Source organism: Artemia franciscana, chromosome 12, assembly GCF_032884065.1.
Source record: "Artemia franciscana chromosome 12, ASM3288406v1, whole genome shotgun sequence".
Lineage (NCBI taxonomy): Eukaryota > Metazoa > Arthropoda > Branchiopoda > Anostraca > Artemiidae > Artemia > Artemia franciscana.
Window position 1 is genome coordinate 6,658,699 of NC_088874.1, and position 25,917 is coordinate 6,684,615.

A 25,917-nucleotide genomic window follows, 5' to 3' on the forward strand; every position below is an offset into this window, starting at 1 on the left:
TGTGTTATTTGTTTTGTGTTTTTTGTGTTTCTTTGTGTTATTTGTAGTTCTTTGTTTTTCTCTTTGTACTCAACTTTTTCCCTTTTGTAAGTGGGTACGAAATGAATTAAAGTTCTTACCTGATCTCCTAATCTTGAAAACATCAAATCAGCAAATTCTTTAAACCAATCAGCTGATGAACTGTTGTGCCAACCTCCCAAGTCTTGAAGGGCTTGGGGCAAGTCCCAGTGATAAAGGGTAACCATTGGCTCGATACCATTGTCTAGTAGAGCTTGTACAAGGTTTCTATAGTATTCTATTCCTTTTTCATTTATAGTACCAGTGCCCTGTGGTAGAACTCGAGACCAGGAAATACTAGAAATATGATTTGATGCATAACTATTATCAAGAAATTCAGCAAAAAATAGTATTATCAAGGAATTGTACCAAAAGTTGTACGCGAAGGCTAAAAATATTGAACTACACAAAAGCACGTTTTCATGAACAGGGAAGTACAAGACAATAATCTTTCTTTGTATATACACTAGGATTTTCAGTTGGACTGAAAATATTTAAATTATCAGTTCTCAGCGATTACCTTTAAATGGAGAACTAGGGCAAAAAACAGCTGAAAACAGAATTTTTTCATGTAAAGTATCTATTTTTACCATAAAAAAATCAGTTACTATCCATATAACCGGGACAACGACTATATCATTTGGGTCATTCATATGCTCATATAACTATGCTACAAGAGATACAAATTAGCTTAGTTCAGCCAGCGTCTCATTTTTATAACCTGCCAGGACATGATTAACAAAGACAGTTGATGTTTTGACAATTTAATTATATGAATTTTTTATTTCGGATGGAATGAAACTGGTCCTATCATGCGCCTAGAGAGAGCGAACAGGCAAAGTTGTGTTTCCCAATGAATCATTTGTTATGGCACTTTTCTAGAGGGTAATTACAGTCATACATGTCCAGTCTCCAAGGGGTTCAATGCCCCTCCCCTAAATTTTTGCCCCCCCCCCCTATTTTAAATTTGAACTTTGAAACTTTTTACTTAGAATTTTTTCGGCTTTTTAGACGTCTTAAAATAACATTAAATACAGTTATAACAAAAGAAATTCACTTGTGATATTTTCGAAACATGAAATGAAGATGATATATACAATATATATATATATATATATATATATATATATATATATATATATATATATATATATATATATATATATGTTAGTCATAGTATTTACTATTAGAAAAATAATGGTTGTAGTTACATTTTTTTGCTTAGTTTTTTTAACTTAGAAATTTTTCAACATTTTTTTTTACATGAAAAAAATGACTTAAAGTGACATTAAATATACTTATAACAGAAGAAACCCACTTGCGATATTTCGAAAATACGAAATGAAGACGACATATATATATATATATATATATATATATATATATATATATATATATATATATATATATATATATATATATATATATATTGCTGGTTTATTGTTGCAGTAAGATCATTTCTTAGATTTAAATATTAATATTTGTGATAATAATAAATTAAGTTTTAAAATGTATAATAAAACGAATGATTTTGATTTTGAAGTGATTAGTTTCCCATTCCCTGAAAGTAATATACACTCAAATATCACGTATTCGGCGTTGTTCTCACAGTTACTTCGTTATGCAAGGATTTGTAGGAATTATATTGATTTTAAAAATAGATGTAAAATCTTAAGCCAAAAATTGATATCAAGAGGTTTTTCTGCTAATAAATTAACTTGGCAATTTAAAAAATTTAGTTTTCATTATAACGAACTTTTAAATAAATATCAAAAGAATTATCTGGAAATACTTAAGGAAATTTTCAACTAATTTCAGAGGTTCGACAAATGATGATGTAGTGCCATTTATTTTGAATTGTGTTTCTAATAGAGCGGATTTTTTTTTTAAAATAGCCACATGGTAAAGATGAATTCTATAACTGTTTGGTTCATTCAATTTTTTATTTTTTTTGCAATGTGCTAATATTTGTGATTTGGTAAAATTTATCATATTTAGTTTACCTATTGTTGCTAAAAAGAGGGATATATTAACAGGATAAGCTTTTTTGGTGTTACTTGGTTGTTTTACATTTGCTGTTTTTTTTCATAGGCATGTATTTTGGGGGTGATACCTGACACGGGGATGCAATGGATATTCTGTGGTAGCCACAACACTTGGCTGGGTAGAGAATTTAAAGTGGCGAAACCCTATAGGCAAGTGTATTCTCCTGATGAGCCCTTGTGCTGGATTGTTGCCTCTGAATTATTTGTCTTTATTATTTTTTCTATTGTTTGGTAAATGACGACTTATACTTATTGACGACATGACTGCCTGTCCATGGATTATTCTTTATGGTTGATTGTGTATGGCTATGCTGTTTGACCTGTGTGATTGTATGGATGAGTACGGTTAAGGCCTCATTCTAGTGCTGGTCTATAGTAGTCACTAATTTAGGAAAACAGTCTTCCTTTTCTTCTTCTGTGTCTTTTTTTTATGTGTTTGTGCTGTTGCATTGATGATTTCTCTTTTCATGATATATATATATATATATATATATATATATATATATAAATGACTTAAAATGACATTAAATAGACTTATAATATAAGAAATCCACTTACGATATTTCAAAAATACGAAATGAAGACGACATTATATATATATATATATATATATATATATATATATATATATATATATATATATATATATATATATATATATATATATATATATAAGTAAATCGTGAATTTTTACTTTTGCAAAAATAATGTTTACGATAACATTTTTTTAAATTAGTTTTTTGAACAGAAATTTTTTCCAACTTTTTCTTATGACGTCGAACGACATTATCAAATATGATATACTAGCTGTTGGTATGGCGCTTCGCGCCACACCAACACCTAGTTGGTGGGGGCGCTTTGCGCCCCCAAGCCCCCCACGCGCGTAATTCGTTACGCGCCATATAGTTATGCGCCATTGTAGTTGTGTCCCTTTGTCCAGCCTGTGAATATATATATATATATATATATATATATATATATATATATATATATATATATATATATATATATATATACATATATACATGTTTTTAACTACGTAAAACTTGCGAATATACAATGTTCTTCGCTGTCCCATTGTTTGCGCATATAAATAGATTGTCAGGTTTACCGACTCTTGAACATGCAAAATATAATTGTCCAAGGGAAGACAATCCGTATTCAGATCTACACCGCATTTTTCTAATGATTGCCCTTGGGCTTTGTTGATGGAAATTGCTAATCGAATATTCCCTGTGTCCCCGTCGTCCTTTATATATCCCCCATGTGCCCTTCCGGCGTCCCCGTTGTAGTTGTGTCCCTGTGTTCCGGTCGTCATTTATATTCCCAGTGTCCCGGTCGTCATTTGTGTCCCAGTGTCTCGGTCTGTAATTTCTCTTTGAGTGTCCCGGTCGTCATTTATATTCCCTGTGTCCCGCTTGTCATTTGTGTCCCGGTGTCCCGGTCTGTAACATACGACAATAGATCAATTGTGTTGTAACTTTGTTCACGATCCCATTCTACACATGTAGAAATATAAGCAGTACGATTAGGTGGAGGCATTTCCAAATGCCTGAGAAGTTTGTTTGCAATAGATAAGCACAAATCTTCAATCATAACTAAAGTGCAGTTATAAATTTTAGTTGTAAAGTCCAAGGTCATATCTGACCTTTCTAGCCGTATTCGGCTGAGTATATTCTCGGCCATTTGCGATTTGTATTTCTCCCATAGCTCTGTAGGAGATGAAGGAGAGTAACTTTTGCCGGAAGACACGGGCCGTAATGTCATGTCTATTAACCGGCGATTGTCCAGGATGTAAAGGCTGTTGTATCTAATCCCAAGATGGATTATATATAAATGTAATAAATGACGAATCATTAATCTATAGGCATAATATTTCATTGCGCAGCATTTCTTATCCATTTCTTTGTTAGTGGCTGGATTTATCAATTTAATATTAAAGTGATAGCCGTCGGCTCCATCCCAAAAAATGATAGGATATTGTAGGGCATCGTAGCATCGATGAGTTTAATAAAAACTTCTCTTTGAAACGCCTTCTTATATGCTTATAATGACGTCATATACAAAGCCTTTGACGTCATATACATATCACCGACCATAACGATTGCCACTTCGTTGATAGTTGCGTATCAGTAGGCATCAATTCGATTGCTGTTTTGAACAGAAGCACTAAATTATTATTTATGTGGAAAAGATGTTGCAACTCGGAAACAATAGTCCTTTCAACGTCGTTTTTTTCATCATCGGTATCACTTTTAAGTTGTTTGGTTTGTTTTACCTTGACTTGTCTTTCGTCACTATGAAATACATATCGCCGAACCTTTGTTTTTTTAACTAAAATCTGGTAGGCATTGATGACCTTATCCAAGTCAAAATCCCAAACCCAATCATCATCGCTATCATTTTCAGTTTTGATACGTTTTGACTCTCGCTGTCCAGGTTGTTTCAGGTTGCTCTTGTGATTCTTCGGCACGCTTTCTTTTGGTGATTTCTCTTTGAGACGCAAGCCTGTTTTCACGCTGTTGGTGTGATTTCTCGGCACGCTTTCTTTTCCTACTCTCTCCATTAGCCGCAAGCCTTTTGACATTAACTCTTTGAGCAGCTTCCTCCGCTGTTTCTTCTTAATGACGTCATATACAGTCGAAAAACATGACGTCAGTCGACAAACAAACATGAAGTCAGTCGACAGTCGACAAACATGACGTCAGTACACAAACAACTTATTTTTATATATATAGACTAGAGGCTGAAATAGGTGAATTAGGTTTTGCCAAAGTCTGAGATAGATGAAGCAGATTCTTTTTAGAGTTAGAGCCATATAACGTGGGAATTTGTCATGATTCGGTCAGACGGAGGCACTACTACCAACTCACAAATGGCATACTAGAGTCTAAAATAGGTGAATTATGTTTTTTACCAAAGTCTGAGAAAGATGAATCGGATTTTTTAGAGTTAGAGACATATGAAGTGGGATTTTATCAAGACTCAGGCAGAGAAAGACACTTTTACTAACTCAAAAGTAGTATATTAGAGTCTGAATTAGGTGAATTAGGTTTTTATCAAAGTCTGAGAGAGATTTATCGGATTCTATTTAGAGTTAAGGACATATGAAGTGAAAATTTATCGAAATTCAGTCAGACACAGACACTCCTACCAGCTAAAAAATGTACTAGAGTCTGAAATATATGAATTATTTATTCATTTATTATTACGAACAAATAAATAAACAATTCATATATTTCAGACTTATGAATTATGTACTTATGAAATTTAGAGAGAAGAGTCAAATTCTTTTTGGAGTTAGAGACATATGAAGTGGAAATTTATCAAGATTTAGTCAAACACAGACAATACTACCAGGTCACAAGGGGTGAACTAGTCTGAAATAAATGAATTAGGTTTTAACAAAAGTTTAAAACGGGTGAATTGGATCCTTTTTAGAGTTAGAGATATAAGAAGCGGGAATTTATCCAGATTCATTTAGACACGAGCACTATCCCAGTTCACCAAGTGGTATACTGAAGTCTGAAATAAGTGGATTAGGTTTCTTACCAAAGGATGAGAGATGAATTGGATTCTCTTTAATGTTAGAAACATACAAAGTGGGAATTTATCAAGATTTAATCAGACACAGACAATACTATCTGCTAACAAGTAATATACTATAGTCTGAAAGTGGTAAATTAGGTTCTTACCAAGTATGAGAGAGATGAAAGGGACTCATTTTGGAGTTAGAGACATATAAATGGGAATATATCAAGATTCAGCCAGACACAAACAGTACTGCCAACTCACAAGTGGTATACTAGAGCATGAAAAAGGTGAAATAGGTTTTTACCTAAGTCTGAGAGAGATGAATCGAATTTGTTTTAGAGTTAGAGACAAATTAAGCGGTAACGTATCAATATTTAGTCCCACATAGACCCTACTACCAGCTCAGAAGCGGTATATTAGAGTCTGAAATAAGTGAATTAGGTTTTTACGGAGGTTTGAGAGAGATGAGTTGGATTCTTTTTATAGTTAGAAACTTACGAAGTTGGAATGTATCAAAATTCAGTCAGACACAGACACTACTACCAGCTCACAAGTGGTTTACTAAAGTATTAAATAGGTGAACTACGTTTTTACCAAAGTCTGAGAGAGGTGAATCGGGTTTTCTTAGAGTTTGGAATAAACCTAATTTACCTATTTCAGACTCTAGTATACCACTATGAGCGGGCAGTAGTGTCTTTGTTTCACTGAATATTGATACATTCCGGCTTCATTTATCTCTAATTCTAAAAATATCCGATTCATCTCTGAGACTTTGGTAAAAACTTAATTCACTTATGACTCTAAAAGACTCTAGTATACCACTTGTGAGTCAGTATTAGCGTCTATGTTTGACTGAATCTCGATAAATTCCCGCTTCATATGTTTCTAACTCTAAACACAATTCGGTTCATCTCGCTCAGAATTTAGAAAATATCCAATTTACCAATTTTCAGACTCTAGTATACTACTTGTGAGCTTGTAGTAGTGTCTCTGTCTGACTGAATCTTGATAAATTCCCACTTAATGTGTCTCTAGCTCTCAAAAGAATCCGATTCATCACTCTCAGACTTTGGTAAAACCTAAATCACCTATTTCAGACTCTAGCATACAATATCTGGTATATCATGTCTTATAATGTCATTTCAAGACATTTAAACAAAAGTTGCAAACATTTCTTAAGTTCAAAAACAAACAGGTAAAAAAAGAAAAATGCAACTATATACTTTTTTTCTAATAGTAAAACTTACGACTATTTATATCATATATATATATATATATATATATATATATATATATATATATATATATATATATATATATATATATATATATATATATATATATATATATATATATATATATATATATATATATATATATATATATATATATATTGAAAATATCACAAGTGAATTTCTTTTATTATAAGTATATTTAATATCATTTTAAGACATGTAAAAAAAAGTTGAAAAAATTTCTGAGCCCCCTCCCCCCAAAAAAAAAAAGTTTAAAAACTTTCTAAGTAAAAAAAATCAAAGTTTAAAAAGACTAAGTTCAAAAAGAAAGGGGAGGGCAAAACGTTTGGGTAAGGACATTTGGCCCCTTCGACATTGGAAATGGATAACAATAAGTGCCCTAAAAAAAATGCCATAGCAATTGATTCATTTGAGAACATAACTTTGCAGGCTTACTCTACCGAAGCACATGATTAGACCAGTCTCGTTCAATCCCAAAAAAAAATATTTGTATGATTAAATCGTCAAAACACACATTTCAACTTTCTTTGTTAATCATGTCCAATCAGGTATATGAAAATGAGATGTCGGCTGTATTATGCTGATTTTGTATCTTTTGTAGTATGTTCATGTAAGCAGGTCAATAATCCAAATTATTTAGTCGTGGTCCTTGTTTCATGGATAGTAACCAGCTACGTTAATGACGTTTGCTTGGTAATAATAAGAACCTCAGGCCCTAATTACTCTCTGTAGTATTGGGTAGCAGACTACTTTCAGACAGCAACCACTTGGTATAAAAACGTTTCTAGCTTGAAAACTTTTCATGAGGATGTTTTCATTTTTTTCCAATACACAGCTTATCTTCAACTAATAGCTTTTGACAGATAGCTTTAGACATGTGAGTTAATATTTAGAGTCAATATATATACATATTTATATACATATATAACGCCTATGCTTGTGTGAATGGAATAAAAATGCGTTAAGGCCCATAAGAGGAAATTAAATACATATGCAAGAATACAGAATTTTAGGATTTCAACTGGAGAAGGCAATTATGATTTGTTTGTTGAGGTGCTCAATGACAGAAGGAAAGAAGCTACTGCAATACCAGAAGCCTATGCTGCGGAATTTAGACGCCTTTTAACGCATACGATAGCCATCCTTAATTAGCTTAACCTGTTGAGCTTATGATTTTTTATTATAAGGTTAGAAATTCGCTCTGCTCCATTTGTAGTCAGTCCCTATTTGGTTATTGTCAGCTGAAAAGAAGCAATTTATTGTATGTTGGTTTGTCGGCTATTGCTAATTCAATAATCACCACTAATCGAAAATACACCCTCGAAGTCCAAAACAGAAAAAAAAACAGTAAAGAAAAAAAAGAATGATTTGACTTAATAATAAATTTGAAATTGACCTGTTATCGATTTGAACATGGACTTTTGTTAGAAACATCATTTTCACTTTACTGATAATAAAATTGTAAGACGTCTACAAACAAATTTTGACAAAAGATATTTATCTTGTTGACTAATATTATTCATCTGAAATGTCAAGTATTCTAAAATTACATATTTAAATTTTGAAATCATAGTCATAGTGATATGAACATTTGTTTTATTAGTTAATATTTTGTAACGCTCAAAGTTTGTATTTACTTGGAATTCGAAGTAATAGGAAAAATTTAGAGAATGGATGAAGCAACTATATCCCTAGCCGTGAATTTTCTGTTTTTTCATCAGTAAGTAACAATTAAATACAACTGTTTTAAAATCTCTAAATGAGATTTTTTTATGATCAATGTTGTCAATTCTGTCCCCTCCCCCCCAAAAAAAGAAATACAAGAGCTAAGAGCTCGAAAGGCACTTGTGACGAGGTCGGAAGAGCCAAGAGCCAAGAGCTCGTATGGCAGGAGCTCTAGAAAAATTCTAAGGATCAATATATAGATTTAAAAGGAAAATCAAAGGCTTAATGCCGGTCAGGATTTAAAATAAGAGCTCTGAGACACGAAGTCTAAACATCAAAATTCATTAAGATCCGATCACCCACTCGTAAGATAAAAATACCTTATTTTTTCTAATTTTTCCTCTCCTTTCAGCCCCTCCCCCCCAAAGATGGTTGAATCGGGTAAAACGACTTTATGAAGTCAATTTGTGCAAGTCCCTGACACGCCTACCAATTTTCATCGTCCTAGCACACCCCGAAGCACCGAACTCGCCAAAGCACTTAACCCCCTCCCCCACAAATACCCCAAAGAGATTGGATCCAGCTCGATTATGTCAATCACGTATTGACGACATTTGCTTATCCTACCCACCAAGTTTCATCCCGATCTCTCCACTCTAAGCGTTTCCCAAGATTTTTGGTTTCTCCCTCCAACTCCCCCCAATATAACCAGATCTGGTTGGGATTTAAAATAAGAGATCTGAAATATGATTTCCTTCTAAATATCAAATTTCATTAAGATCCGGTCACCCGTTCTTAAGTTGAAAATATCTCAATTTTTCTAATTTTTCCAAATTAACAACCCCCCCCATTACTCCCCCAAAGAGAGCAGATCCAGTCCGCTTACGTCAATGACGTATCTAAGACATTTGCTTATTCTTTCCACCAAGTTTCATCCCGATCTCTCCACTCTAAGCGTTTTCCAAGATTATTGGTTTCTCCCTCCAACTCCCCCCAATATAACCAGATCTGGTTGGGATTTAAAATAAAAGCTCTGAAATATGAGTTCCTTCTAAATATCAAATTTCATTAAGATCTGGTCACCCGTTCTTAAGTTGAAAATATCTCAATTTTTCTATTTTTTCCGAATTAACACCCCCCACCTTACTCCCCCAAAGAGAGCGGATCAAGTCCGCTTGCGTCAATGACGTATCTACGGCTTTTGCTTATTCTTCCCACCAAGTTTCATCCTGATCTCTCCACTCTAAGCGTTTTCCAAGAGTTCTGGTTTCCCCCTCCAACTCCCCCTAATGTCAGAAGATCTAGTTGAGATTCAAAATAAGAGATCTAAGATATAAGCTCCTTCTAAATATTAGATTTCATTAAAATTCTGTCAACTGTTTTTAAGTTGAAAATATCTCATTTTTTCTAATTTTCCCGAATTACCTCCCTCTCTCCCTCAAGTCTCCCAAAGAGAGCAGATTCAGTCCGGTTATGTCAATCATGTTCCTAGGATTTGTGCTTATTCTTCCCACCTAGTTTCATCCCGATCCCTCCACTCTAAGCGTTTTCCAAGATTTTCCGTTCCCCCCCCCCGCCTCCCCCAATATCACCGGATACGGTCGGGATATAAAATAAGAGCTCTGGACACACGGTCCTTCTAAATATAAAATTTTATTAAGATCCGATCAACTTTTCGTAAGTTAAAAATACCTCATTTCTTCCAATTTTTCCTCTCCCTCCAGTCCACCAGATGGTCGAATTGGGGAGACGACTGTTATCAAGTCAATTTGCGATCGCTATATGTCACTTGGTAAATATCAAGTACCATAAAAACTACAGGAAGTGCCGTTGCTATTTCCTGATCCATTAATTTTGGAAATGCTTTCGAGCCTATGTCAGCTTGATTCAAATTTGAGAAAAGTTTGAGTCGAGTTGAACAAAGCTTGAGTTCAAAGGTCATCCTTTAGTTTGTCTCTAGTGATTAATCAGCTCAAATTCAAATATAGTATCTTCTCTAGCAATTTGACATATTAAAAATAAAAATGAAATAATTTCTTAAGTTTTTCCATATAATGGATTCCTTTTTGAAGGTGTTACAACTCAGTTTACAGAGTGGGATGCATTAGTGTCATTGGGGGGGGGGATTAAGGGGGTCTGCGACCCCTAGTGTTTTTTGGCATTTCTCTAGATTTTGAGCACCCTTATTGGGGCATCTTCATTAAAACAAACGACCAACTTGCCCCCCTATTAATATTGAAAATTACCTCCTTCCCCCCCCCATAGATTTTGATGAATTGACGCCAATGGTGGGATGTGACGATAAAACGTTCTTTTTATGATATCGTTTATGCTCATGCTCAGAAAGTCAGTGGGATGTCAAAAATTCGAAGAGGGAGGTGCCTTGCTAGAATGTTGAAGACCTCTTGATTCAGATTTATATGTGTGAGCAAAACTCACTTAATAAACCATCCAAGCCTGGGGATACAGTCGTTCTCTTGACAGTCAATATATTCGTGTAACAGTAAGAGGAAAATTTACTGATTGAACTGCATTTAAGCCAAGAAAATCCCTCCTTGGATCCCTTACCGCAAAATTAGAAGGTTTGATTCCACTGGCTACGCAACTGGTTTTAAATAAGGGAATAAAACGTAAAAAACTTACCTAAACCTGTATTGGTGAACACCCAGGTTTTTCAAAAGGGCTACATCTTCTAGGTACTTGTGGTAGCTGTCACAGGCAATTTTCCCGTCACTTCCATCCAAAATGTTACCCGGTTTTGAAGTAAAGGTATCCCAAATGCTTGGACCCTTTCCTGTTTCAAAACAATAATTTTTAAACCGTTCCAAGAACATTCCAAGAACAACATAAGACATTTTAGTTTTTTAATGTTATTAATTTAAAAAACTTTTCCCTCAAAATAAGTTTTTCAAAGAAAAGTGAAGAACGCTATTAAGCAAAAAATGAGCAGAAATAAAACCAGGTAATCTAAGGAAGCGTTTAACTACCACAAATCACTACCAATAAATAAATGAAGCCCATAGCAAACCAAAACTACAATAAATAACCGAGTCAGTCTTAAAACAAGCATGCTGGTATTTATTCTTTAAATTCCAAATAATTTTTAATTTATTAAAGTTAAAAACTGAAACCATAACTACAACTCACAGGAGCACAAAGCCGCTTGAAGCCAACACAGCAACGTACGCTCCTCCTCCATCACAATCTATTTAAAGCCTCCCTATTTACAACCTCCCACGAGAATCCCATTTCCTTTAAATCTTTCTTTATGACATCTTCCCACCCCAGACGAGGATGACCTGCTTTCCGTTGAGCCTTAGAATGTTGGCCAAAAAGAACAATCTTGTGCAATCTGTCATCGTTCATCCACACAACGTGCCCTGGCCATGTCTACGTTTCTTTCATTATAGCCCTAGAAAGCAGGATTGAACCACGTTTTTCATAAAGCCTACTATTTGAAATACGGTAAGTCATTCGGGTACCTAGAACAGTCCATAGGCAATTTCTCTGGAAAATATCTAGTAAATCTTAATCCGCTTTTCGGAGTGCCTATGCTTCAGAGCCATAATTGACCACTGTCAGTACCGTACCTTCCAATATTCTAATCTTGGTTTGCAGACTTATCTTACTATTCTTCCAAACTTTTTTTAACTGTGAAAAAACACCCTGAGCCTCGGCTATTCTACTTTTAACATCTTCACTGCTCCACCGTCTTTAAGAATCCTAGATGAAAGTATGAGCAAAATGAATGAACTTTTAGAGGTTTTGCGAGTTCATGGTGCTAGAGTAGGTTTGAAAATTAATGAAAACTTTTAAAATGTCTTTTTGTCTGTAAAGTGCAAATTATAATTATTTAACTGGATATTTCGAACACATATACAGTGTTCATCATCAGCAGTAAAACTGCTGATGAAGAAGTTATCTGATTAGAAGTTATCTAAGTGCAAATTATGTTCTAGTCTTGGACCAGAGCATCACTTTCAACCTTAGAAGTCAAAATTTCCAGTCCTGGAAGTTTCAATTTAATACAATTAGCCATTGCTATGACATTGTCGATATGTCCTATTGATAACCTGTTTATTCATATACTTCTTGAAACTTTCATTTTAATGTTCTTAGCCTTACAAGTAGTTGCAATAGAAGTAGTAGTTACAGAAACAGTAATTGTTGTAATAGAACTAGTCAATGTAGCAGTGATAGTAGTATTATTAGTGGCGTGCTCATATTGCCTTTTGGTCAATTGATCTTCCCTTTTAGTATTCTCTGAAAGTTTCAACTTAATACCAAAGTCAATTCTTGAGATGCATCCTTTTGATAATGTGAATATATATAGTGTCTTTTGATTTAGTCAAAAATTTGCCCTCAATATTCTCTCAATTTTCCTCTTCATACACTTAGCCTTCATTATAGTAGTATCAAAATAATGCAGGTAGTTGTAAGAGAAGTAGTAGCCAAATTAGTGTTGTATTAGTAGTATTACTAACACAAGTAGCAGCAGTCTTGATAACAGTAGTAGCATGTACATGTTGCGTTTTGGTCTGTTGTACATCCACCTCATGATGCCCCGGAAGTTTCACCTTGATGCAGTAAGCCGTTCCAAAAATGTGAATGCTCTAAGCTTACCTTATATTAATACTCACCTTAATACTCTAAGCCTTACGAGCTGGCGCAATTGAAATAATATCCGGGGCAGTTTAGTTGCAGTAGAAGTAGCAGTATCAATAAAAGTTGTATCAATAAAAGTTTGTATTGTTAGTAGTGGCCAGCACATATTATCTTTTTGTAAATTGATCTTCCTTTTTAAGGATCCTCTAGAAGTTCTAACTTAATACCCAAATCCATTCTTGAAATACGCCCTTGAAATACGTATTCTTGAAATAGCCAGAGTAGTTTAGTAGCAGTAGTAGTAGCAGTATCAATAAAAGTAGCAGTGGGAGTATTGTTAATAACGGTGTACACATAATATCTTTTAAGATATTATGATAGTATCTATAAGAGATTTAAGATAATAACCCCTTTAAGGATTCTCTGAAAGTTACAACTTAATACCCAAGTCCATTCTTGAGATCCACCCTTATGACAATCTTCGTGCACAAATGTGATTTGATTTAATTCAAATTTCCCCTCAATATTCTGTCAAATTTTCACCTTCATAAGTGTATCTTAATTGTACTAGTTACATAGTAGTAGTGGTAGTAGTAGGAAGAGTAATAGCAGTAATTGTGTTATATTAGTAGTAGTAGTAGTAGCAACAGTAGTAGCAGTAGGATTATTAGCAGTTATTATTTAAGAATTAACGACGCTTCTTGACTACTAAGGTCCCTGCGTCGGCCCTGCAGTGCATTCCTGCAGCGTGATTCGATCTCTGGGTCCCGTATTACCAAGCTAAGGTCAAATCCACTGCGCCACCACAGGACGATTATTAGCAGTAGTAGCAGGTACATGTTGCCTTTTGGTCAGTTGAACATCCCACTCATGATGCCACAGAAGTTTCTTCTTGATGCGGTAAGTCGTACAAAAATTATTGTCGATACGCCTGTATTTCCAATCTGTATGTACATAGTATGTTTTGATTTAGTTAAACTTTCCTCTCAATGTTTCCTTAAATGTTCATTTTACTATCCCCAGCTTTGGTATTACTCGCTACAGAAGCAGTAGTTTTAGTGGTATTAGTGGTAGTAGTAGTAGTAGAAGTAATAGCAGTAATGGCAATAGTAGTAGTAGTAGGAGTAGTATTAGTAGTGATAATAATAGTAGTAGTAGCAGTAGTAGTAGTAGTAGTAGTAGTAGTAGTAGTAGTAGCAGTAGTAGTAGTAGTAGTAGTAGTAGTAGCAATAGTAGTTGTAGTAGTAGCAATAGTAGTTGTAGTAGTAGTAGTGGCCGCAGTAGCAGTTTTATTGTAGTAGTAGCGTACAAATGTTGCCTTTTTGGTCCCTTATCATTTCCTGAAAGTTCCAAATCAATGTACTTATTCATTCCTGAGTTACGCCCTTTCAAAACCCCCGTATGCACATAACGTGCATTGATTTAGTTTAAACTCCCCTCTACATTCTCTGAAAGGCTCACCTGAATGCGTTTCGTCTTTTTGGAAAGTAAAGATCAAACATGCCCACTTTTCTCAATAACATATATCATAGGCAGCGCAATAGCACTGTCAACGTGTTGTTTATTTTATTTTTTTTAAGCCAGGCACTTCGTATTGCATGAGTTGTCATAAAAACTTCGGAAATGGCTCATTCGATTGGTAATTGAAAGGGCTAGTGCCCTTTTAATCGTCAAAAGTGATTTGGGCAGCGAATCCTCCTCCCACATCCATCATTTCTCCAAACATCTAATCTAAATTTTGAGATAGCCATTTTGTTCAATGGAATATAAAAATCCGGAAGTAATATCTTCGAGGATGACAACCCCCCCCAGCCCTCAGGGCAAGGGTTGAAAGGTTGTAAGATATGCCCTGGGGGAATATAAGTTTTTATAGAAAATGTAAACGTACGAACTTCAGAGGGGGCTCATTGGATTGGTAAGCAAAAGTTCTATGGCCTATTTTAAGATTCAAAGTAATCGGGTGGCAGATACCCCCCCCCCCCACCCCACACCCTGAATTTTCCCAAAATGCACCTTATAGAAGTTTTGAGATAGCCATTTTATTCAAAATATTCCAAATATCGTACGAAAAGGCTTTTAACATTGAAACAAATCTTCAGAGCCTGGTGCTAAAGTTGTAAGTTATGCCCCGGGGGCACTTAAGGTTCTCATGGAAGGAATGGCTGTATAAACAGAGGAGGCTCATTTGTTTCAAAATTGAAGTTCTAGTCTCCTTTTAAGAGTCAAGCGTGATGGAGTGCAACTATCCCCCCCCCCCCGACTACCCCTCTTTTCACTAAACGAAACTGAATGAAATCGTGAGATAACAGTTTTCTTGAAAATAGTCAAAAACACATATAGCACCCCTCTAGTGTTGACACAAACCTCAGTGCCTTAAGAATAGGGTTGTAAGTCATGCCCTGGGGGCTAACAAGGTTTTTATGGAATGGATGGTCGTATAAACTTCAGAGGAGTCAAAAGTGATTTGAGCGCACCCAGCCCCCCCCCCCCCCCCACTCTAAGCCCATCATTTCCCCAAAGACATTCAATCAAAATTTGGAGATAGCAATTTTGCTCATCGTAGTTGAAGGGTGTGGAGATTATTTGTTTGATGAAAACACCCCGCCCTCACAGCTCTCAGGGTAAGGGTTGTCAGATGTGCTCTGGGGACATATAAGATATTTATAGAAAGGATGGCCGTATATACTTTGGAGGGGACTCATTGGAACGATAATCAGATTTTCTAGTGCCCTTTTTAAAAGAAAAATTCATCAGAGGGTAGCAACCCCCCTCCACACGTCGTTTTTTCTGTAAATGCATCCAACAGAAGTTTTGAGACGGTCATTTTATTCAAAATAGTCCAAACATCATATAACAAAATTTTTGGGATTGATAAAAACTGCCAGAGCCTGGGGACGAGGCTTGTAAGTCATACCTCGGGGGTATTTAAGGCTTTTATGAAAGTGATGTTTGCTTAGCTTTAGAGGAGGCTAATTTGGTTGAAAATCGGAAGCTCTAGTTCCCTTTTAAGAGTAAAAAGTGATGGGTGTTAACTAGCCCACCCCCCCCCCTCCCGACAGCCCCTCTTTTCACCAAACGAACCTGATAGAAAATGTGAGATAGTAAATTTGTTCAAAATAGTCCAAAGAACATATAACAATGCCTCTAGGGTTGACACAGCCTCCCAGTGTCCTGGGGATAGGGTTGTAAGTCACACCCTGGGGCATATGCAGTTTTTGTGTAGTGGGCAGTCGCATAAACTTTAGATGGTGCTCATTTAATTTGAAATTGGAAGCTATAGTGCCCTTTTTAAGAGTCAAAAATTATTTGAGAACAACCAGCCCTCCCTCCATACCCATTATTTCCCCAAACACATCCAATCAAAACTTATAAATAGGAATCTTGCTCATCATATCTTATGGGTCCAGAAATTATGTCTGTGAGGTAAGACAACCCCCACCCCCACGGCTTAAAGGGCAAGGGTTGTAAGTTATTTCCTTGGGTATATAGGGTTCATAACGATGGGGTGGTCGTATATGCTCTAGAGGGGACTCATTGGATTGGTAATCAGAAGTTCTAGTGCCATTTTAAGAGTCAAAGTGATCAGAGCACAGCTATCCCCCCCACACACACACGCGTCGTGTTTTCTGTGATGCATCCAATAAAAATTTTGAGACATTACAATATTCGAAAAGTCCAAAGATCATGTAAAATAGATTTTTGGGTTGATACAAATCACCAGAGCCTGGGGACGATGGTAGTAAGTTATGCTCCTGGGGTAAGAATCTCGTGAAAGGGAAGGCTGTTTAACTTTATAGGTGGTCAATTTGGTTGATGTTAGAAGTTCTAATTCCCTTTTAAGAATCAAAACTGATGGAGGTCAACTGGTCCTCCCCCCAACTATCCCTATTCTCCCCAAACGAATCTGATTGAAATTGTGCGATGGCTATTCTGTTTAAAATAGTCCAAAGAACATATAATAATGTCTCCAAGGTTGACACAGCCCCCTGGAGCTCTGGAGCAAGGGCTTTAAGTTATGCCCTGCAGCTATTATGTTATACACATTAAGTTATACACTGCTGCTACTGCTATAATTACTGGTGCTACTGCTACTGCCGATAAACCTAAGCGTATTAAGGCGAAAATTTTGGGCAGTGTTGAAATAAATCAAAACAAACTCTACCCACACAGGTAGTCAAGAACATTTATCAGCAATGCTTCAGGACCGGCTGATGGTATTAAGTTGAAAATTTTGTCGTATGTTTAAGGGGATGTTGAAAAAAAAGAATCAAATAATATACCAAGTGTAAGACTACCACAAATCAGCATCGATAATTAAATCGAAACCCCAAACAAATATGTGTTACAAAATATAACTCAAAATGTGTCAAACTGTCAAATGTCAAATGGTCAAATGGTCAAATGTCAATGTCAAATGGTGTCAAACTCAAAATGAGCAGACATTAACATGAGTAGAGCTCAAAACCCAATGCCTTTCTGAGGCCAGAACATAATTGGCGCTTCACTGAACTTTTTTTTAATGTTTTCACTTTAATAACTTTAATAAATGAAACATTATTAATACTTTAAGGAATAAGCATCAGGATATGTACACTAACTGACAATGCACATTCATTTGTATTTTTTTTTTCAGTAAAGTGCAAATTATGTTCTTGCCTTGGGAAGACGTAGGGTTTTGAGCCTTCTCTGATTATTATAAAGGACCCTTCCCTTATTAATTATTACATTAATAAGGGATATAATCATTACCTTCCCTTATTAATTATTACTCGTTTTAAGTTTGACTCGGTTATTTATTGTAATTTCTGTTCGTTTTGGGTTTCATTTATTTATCGATGCTGATTTGTGGTAGTATTACGCTAGGCAGATTATTTAATTCTATTTTTGCTCATTTTCGTTTAATGGAGTTCTTTACTTTTCTTTGAAAACCATATCTTGTGTAAATTTTTTTTTTAATTAGTCATATGTAAACAATGAACGAAATTCCTAACTTACAGCCCTTGCCCTAATGGCTAAACAATTTTGATTGGATTTGTTTTGGAAAACAAAAAGTAAGGGGAGAGGGTGGTTGTTCTAATTTCCTTCCAGTCCCTTTTGACTCTTGTTAGATAACCATAATTTTCAATCTCCAATCAAGTGAGTCTCCTTTAAAGTTTACAAGACCATCCCTTCCATAAAAACCTTGTATGCCCCCGGGACACAACTTACAACGCTTGTCCCCAGGCTCTAGGGTTCGGTTCAGCCTCAAAGACCTTTTTGTATGATTTTCGGACTATTTTGAATAAAATAGCGATCTCAAATTTCAATTAGTTGCATTTCAGGAAAAAAAGACGTAGTAGGGGTGACTAGTTGCCTTTCAATCACTTTTTAGCCTTAAAAGGGCACTAGAGCTTCTGATTTCCAATTAAATGAGCATCCTCCGAAATTTATACGACCACTCCTTCTACAAAAACCTTATATATTAATAATGAACAACTCGTATGACTTACAGCCCTTGCCCTGAGGGCTATAGGGGAGGGGGTGTCATTCCCAAAGCCCTTTTTGAGGTTTTTACGATATCTCCTACGTTGAAATGTGCCTTGATCACAAAAAAAAATACATTGAGCTCAAATTGTTCTTTACTTATACAGCGCCATTGCGCTGCCTATGACAATAGTTCTTTTTTCCCAAAAAGTAAGGAGCAAATACTTTATTGTACGTTAGAGGTGTACAAAACAGAAAAAGCGCAAGTGTTTTAAGTGTACTTTAATTTATTGATTTATGCCGGTGAAGCGTTTTCGTAAACCAATCATGTTGTTCCTAAGGCATATGCTAGAACTACAGCTAATAGCCCCACTTGTTTAAAACTTGATTGGTTCTGGTCGGAAATTTTTAGCCAACAAAGAGAATCAAAAATTAAGTGTCATCTGATTGGTTCTACTGTGGGAAATTTTGAGTCAATAAAAAAAAAAAAAAATTTTGAATCTGATGATCTTATATAAGTAAACTTCTTTTCCTTATGGATGAGCCTAAAGCAGCAAATTTACTTATTAAAGACAATTTCTGTGTCTGTTTCTTTTATTAATTTCTCTGTAATGCGTATCGAGACCAACACAGAGAATTATCTAAAGTAGAAACAAACTTAAATAATATAACTGTACACGTAACCAAACGGGTATATGCGATCATTTTTTGAAAATAGGCTGCTCTCCTGAGATTCCTTCGGTGCAATATTACTTCACCTTTTGGCTTGCACGGCCAGGAGGAAATAATAGACCAATTTTACACACTAACTTACCGATAAAAAAACAAATAATGAATTTAGTTTTTAGAATCATGCTGTTTATTAGTATGTCTGCTAGTTCTATAATGGTCTCTATAATGCTTTAGTGGGGTCTAGGTGAATCCCCCTGAAAAATTTCCCTCACACAAAATTCCCCCCAAATGTGTCCCACCGGAAGATCACCCACACGGAAAATTCCCTTTTCCTGTAATATGTTCCTCAAAAAATTCCTCCCCCATATTCCCCCTCGATAAGTTAAGATATTCGTTAGAGGGTAAATTGAAAGCCTGTCCAATTCAGAGACAATGCTATAGCGTTGCCTATAGTAAAGAGCCATAAGGGTTCAATGTATTTTTTTTCCAGAGACACTTCATATGGAAGGGAGGTCGCATCAAACTTGGAGGGGCCTCATTTAATTGCAAATTAGGTTTTAGTGCAAAAGTGATCGAAGGGCAACAAGGCTCCATCCACACCGTGTTTTTGTCAAACATATCCGACCAAAGTTTTGAGATGGCCATTTTGTTCACAATAGATCAAAAGTCAAATAACCGTGCCTCCAGGTTTGACATCAGATTCGATCGGAAATTGAGAGTTCTAGTCCTTTTTTTATAAGTTGAGAGTGATTGCAGACCAATCACATTGATAGTTCCAGTCCTTTTTTATAATTCGAAAGTGACTGGAGACCAACATGGCCCAGTCCTAAAGCTGTTTTTGATATTTGGTCCTTTTGCTACCCCTTAGGACATCTGATCGAAATTTTCATGTGTCTATTTTATGATTTCTACATCGCAATTTCTTTGTCCAATTTCTCTATGGAATTTTCCATGGGGAGAATTGCCTGGGAGGATATTCCAAGAGGAATTTTTAGGGGGAACGCCGGCTTTCTGTACCCCCACTAGAGGTGAAGAAAAAGGAAACATATTAGTATTTTTCATGTAAAAAAAAAGTAATTTCCTTGTTCCTTAAGACGGGGGACTGTAAATCTGCTATATCGTGATTTGACCCATGGGGAATCAACTTGTGTAAGTTTCATTCTATCCAACGCCATTTTAAGGGGAGTTTCATGTCTTTTTCTTAATTCCCACCAATTTGCCGTCCCAGCAGACTTTCGCCATTAAGAATAATGAGTATAGCAGTTGCCGTCCCTAAATCAGCATGAAATGATGGCTCATCCCTACTTGACTGTTTTATTCTAAAACAGGTTTTTAAATTTTCGAACTAAGTGCTAAGCATCCCGTTTGTTCCCAGGTCATATCCAAAATTTGCCTAGTTTGTTGTTCTTTCAAAGTTGCCATTATAGATCAATTGTTGTTTTTCTTTTAACTGTAATAGAGTTCACAGTGTGTAAACTAGATTGCTATGGCAATCTTGTTTTGTTTTTTTTCTTCTATTTTTAAACAAACTCATCTCACCATCTTCATCCCAAGCGCCTTCAATTTGATAGGCTGAGGTGGCACAAGCCCATTTGAAGTCAGCTGGAAAAAAATCATAGAGCATCTCATCGTCAGTGTATCCTGTAATGACCTTTGGCACCGCCAGTAAGATCAGAATAACTCCTAACATGTTGAACGACTTGTACCGACTAATCTAAAATTCTCCTTCATCTATTCATTATATAATGTCTGAAGATGTATCCATATCTTGTTTACTAAGGATTAGATAGGAAGACTAATGGCGCCAATTCACAAAAATGTAGGAGGGCCAAGGATTGTTTCTCAATTTGTAATGAAGATACAAATAAAAATCTAGGAGGGGAGCCAAATTGCTTCTGTTTCAAGCTTTTATATGAAAATAAAAACGGGTGTTTTTTTTCAAAATCGAGGGGGAACAGGTCCTAATTTGGACAAACCCTGATGAAACCTATTAAAGTATGGTTTCATTTAGGGGTAGGAAATCGAATTTTTGATGTGATTGTTCTATAGTACTATTTTAGGCATCTGAAGTATGCTTCTTCAAGGGATCATGAAATGCCGTAGCTTCTATTTAATGCTTTAATTTCCATGGTCTTTTCCCGAAGCCACTTTCCAAAAATTGATTTAGTGCGAATGCCAAAAACAGAGTAGTGTAACGGAATATTTTGCATTGTTCTTGTTTAATTGTATTAGCCAAAATAACTCCGAAAATGTTTTGCTGACGCATTTAAGTCAACGAATTTCAGATTTGATGGAGGTTCTGAGTGAGCAAGTAGTTTAAATTTCTGAATGGATTACAGTATGGTTAAGTGTTGTCCCCCTCATTGTATATTCCCAGATCCTCTGCTAAACAGAATATTATTTTCAATATTAAAAAGTTCCGGTTGCAGCTGTTCGATTTTTTTCGAAAAGCAATTTAATATTTATTTTAAATGCCCCTGAAAAAAAAACTATAAAATTTATTTTAAATGCTTCCAAAATTATTTTAAATTTGCCATGGTTCATTATTTACCAGGTTGCATCACTGCGACCGCGATCATCACACTACAGAGCTACCCGATGTCAATACAGCAGCAGAAAACTATGTTCACTATCGGTTCAGCTTCAGTTCTTTTCATTACAAACATTAATACTAATAATTCATCACAGCCCAAAGCCACCCGAGGCAAACACGGCAAGACAAAGCTATGCTCACTAGCTCAGTCCTCATATATTCAATATTAGCAGGTTCAGTATCAATTCTTTTTATCATGGAAAACTATTACTAATAATCTGTCACAATGCAAAGCCACCTCAGGCCGACATAGCAGTGACAATCTATGTTCACCGGCAGTTCGTAATCCGTATGTTCAGTACGAATTCTTCTTTATTACTAACTCTATTGGTAAATAACTCATCGCAGTACAAAGCCCACCAGAGGCCAAAACAACAGCGTAGAGGTATATTCACTGTCAGTTTAGTTCACATGGATTCAATATTAGCAAGTTCAGTGTCAATTCTTTTTATCACGAGAACTATTTCTTCATCACAGTACAAAGCCACCTGAGGCCAACATAGCAGTCCACAACCATGTTGATCATCAGTTCAATACTCGAATGTTCAGTGAAAATTCTTTTTGTTAACAACGCTGTTAATAAATAAATCATCGAAGTATAAATCATCGTGAAGAGTGAGTTACAGCATCCGTCATACTGGGTCAAGAATTTGGAACTCAATTCCAGTATCAGTACAGGAATTTAGCGATAAGCGAGAGTTTTTAAAATTATTATAAAAAAAATTAACGACGCAGTGATAACAATATTTTTTTCAGATATAATGAACTTACTATTTATTAAAAATTTGCAAAACATAATCGTAAAGTTGAAATTTGTCAAAATTATTGGGTGTGAGGATTAAAGGTATGACAGATTTATATGTAAGTTTATGACGGGTTTTCAAATATTTAAATAAATAACAAACGATTAGGTGATTTATGTTTAATATGTTGCGGGGAATTATTTTTAGTTTTTTTGTATATTTATGCTGCTGCTGTAGGCTTGTATTAACTTTGGCTTGATTTATTTTTATTTTGTCTGTGCTAATGTATGTAACATTGTCAGTGTTAGTTCTTGGTTTCGTAGTATATGTAAGATTGAAACATTGTCAATGTTAAAGTATGCCACCAGGCATGTGCACTGGTTTGTCATATTTATACGTAATTGTTGCAAATAAAAAATTATCTATCTATCTGATAAAAAGCCACCTGAGGCCAACATAGCAGTACAAAGCTATGTTCACCACCAGTCCAATATCTGTATGTTTGGTATCAGTTATTTTTATTAGTAACACTGTTACTAGATAATTCATCGGAGTGCAAAGCCACAAAAGACCAACGCAGTGGCGAAAAGCTATGTTCACTATCAGTTCAGTTTTTATAGATTCAGTATCAGCATGTTCAGTTTCAGTTCTTTTTAGCCACCCGAGGCCAACATAGCAGTACGAAGCTATGTTCATCACCAGTCCAATATCTGTATGTTTGGTATCAGTTATTTTTATTAGTAACACTGTTACTAGATAATTCATCGGAGTGCAAAGCCACAAAAGACCAACGCAGTGGCGAAAAGCTATGTTCACTATCAGTTCAGTTTTTATAGATTCAGTATCAGCATGTTCAGTTTCAGTTCTTTTTTGCCACCCGAGGCCAACATAGCAGTACGAAGCTATGTTCACCACCAGTCCAATATCTGTATGTTTGGTATCAGTTATTTTTATTAGTAACACTGTTACTAGATAATTCATCGGAGTGCAAAGCCACAAAAGACCAACGCAGTGGCGAAAAGCTATGTTCACTATCAGTTCAGTTTTTATAGATTCAGTATCAGCATGTTCAGTTTCAGTTCTTTTTTGCCACCCGAGGCCAACATAGAAGTACAAAGCTATGTTCACCATTGTCATCACCATCAGAAATTAACATCATTAGGGCTCACAACCCCTATGCCTTCTCAAGGCCAAAACATACTTTGCATTTTACTGAAAAAAATACAAATGAATGTGCATTGTGAGTTTAATATACATATGCTCACATTTATTCTTTAAAATTTTAATCATTTTTGATTTATTAAAGTTATAAAAGTGAAACCCTTTAAATATGTCTTCTATGTCTTTTTCTTGTATTCTTATGTACTCCGTGTCTTTCGTTTGATTTTGACGGATAATAAAATATAATGATAATAGTAATAGTAGGAGTAGCAGTTTTAATGGCAGTACTAGCATGTACATCGTACCTTTTGATCAACTGAACATCCCTTTCATGATTCCCGAAAGTTTACCTTAGCACGGTAAGCCGTACCAAAAATATTGCTGATTGGCCCTTTTGACCCCCTTTTAATCTTAATACTTTAGGCTTTACAAGTTGTTGCAATTGAAATAGTAGTTAGAGTAGTTTAGCAGCAGTAGCAATATTAATAAGAATAGCAGCGGTAGTAGTTTTGATTTAGTTTTATGTCCTCATCAATATTCTGTCAAATTTTCAACTTCATACGGTTAGCCTTAATTGTACTATAAACACGCATCCGTAATCTGTCTTCTTGCAAAAAATGCGGAATTCCACATTTTTGTAGATAGGAGCTTGAAACTTCTACAATAAGGTTCTCTGATACGCTGAATCTGATGGTGTGATTGTATGACTTTTAGAGGGTGTTTTCCCCTATTTTCTAAAATGAGGCAAATTATCTCAGGCTCGTAGCTTTTGATGGGTAAGACAAATCATGATGAAATTTATATATTTAAAATCAGAATTATAATGCGATTCTTTTGATGTAGCTATTGGTATCAAAATTCCAATTTTTAGTTTCGGTTACTATTGAGCCGGGTCGCTCCTTACTACAGTTCGTTACCACGAACTGTTTGACCATCATAGTAGCAGTAGGTACGGTAGTAGCAGTAATAGTATATTATTATTAGTAGTAGTAGCGCTATTAATAGCAGTAGTAACAGGTTCATTTTGCCTTTTAGTCAACTGAATATCCCACTCATGATACCCCTGAAGTTTCCTCTTGATGCGATAATCCATTCTAAAAATTGCTGATGCGCCCGTATTATCAATCTGTATGCACATAATACGCTTTGATTAAATTCAACGTTACCCCTCGACTTTTCCTCAGATGTTTATTTCAATATCCTAAGCCTTAGTAGTACCCGCTACATAAGTAGTAGTTTTAATGATAGTAGTTACAGTAGCAGTAGCGAGTAAATATTGCCTTTTAGGTTAATTGATCATCTCCTTTATCATTTTCACTAAGTTCCAAATTAATATACGCAGTCATTCCCGAGTTACGCCCATTTGACAACCCATATACACATTACATGGTTTGATTTATTTCAACAATCCTTGAAAGACTCACCTTAACACACTTCGTATTTTGGGATAGTCATAGTCAAATATGCACACCTTTTCTCTATAACATATACTATCTTCTATAAAAACCGCATATGCCCCGAGGACATAACTTACAACCCTTGCCTTGAGGGCTGTGGGGTGGTTGTCATCCGTAAAGACATAATCTCCGGATCCTTCAACTACGCTGAACAAAATTGCTGTCTCAAATGTTAATTGAATGTGTTGGGGGAAATGATGGGCATGGAGAGAGGGGGCTGGTTGCTCTCAAATCACTCTTGACTCTTAAAAAGGCCAATATTACTTCCGGTTTCAAATCAAATGAGCCCCAGCTGAAGTTTATACAAATAGCCATTCCATAGAAACCTTATACACCCTAAGGGCACAGCTTACAACCCATGCCCTAGGGCTCTGGGTGGTTGTATCAACCCTACAAGTATTGTTATATGTTCTTTGGACTCTTTTGAACAAAATGGCTATCGCACAATTTCAATCAGTTGCATTTGGTGAGAAGAAGGGCAGTCGGGGAGGGGGGGACTAAATTACCCTCCATCACTTTTGGCTCTTAAAAGGGAACTATAACTTCCAATTTTCAATGAATCAGACTCCTCTAAATTTTATACAACCATCCCTTCCATAAAAACTTTAAATGTCCCCGAGGCATAACTTAAAACCCTTGCCCCCAGGCTCTCGGTGCTTGTTTGAA

At 35.6% G+C, this 25,917-nt stretch overlaps 2 protein-coding genes across 3 annotated transcripts in view; one reads left to right on the forward strand and one right to left on the reverse strand.

Moving 5' to 3' along the window:
* LOC136033614 (lactase/phlorizin hydrolase-like) overlaps positions 1-21,059 on the reverse strand; it is a 54,093-nt gene extending 33,034 nt beyond the window's left edge. Inside the window, exons 1-3 of one of the 2 annotated variants that reach the window (XM_065714404.1) lie at positions 20,837-21,059; positions 11,201-11,351; positions 120-354 (exon numbers count right to left, since the gene is read on the reverse strand). In XM_065714404.1, coding sequence (XP_065570476.1) covers positions 120-354; positions 11,201-11,351; positions 20,837-20,987 — 537 coding nt within the window. In that variant the 5' untranslated portion in view covers positions 20,988-21,059. The remainder of the gene's footprint in view (positions 1-119; positions 355-11,200; positions 11,352-20,836) is intronic. The other variant, XM_065714402.1, reaches the window with a different exon arrangement.
* The window catches only part of LOC136034172 (uncharacterized), a 341,873-nt gene that overhangs the window by 122,104 nt on the left and 193,852 nt on the right, over positions 1-25,917 (forward strand). The window lies entirely within an intron of this gene.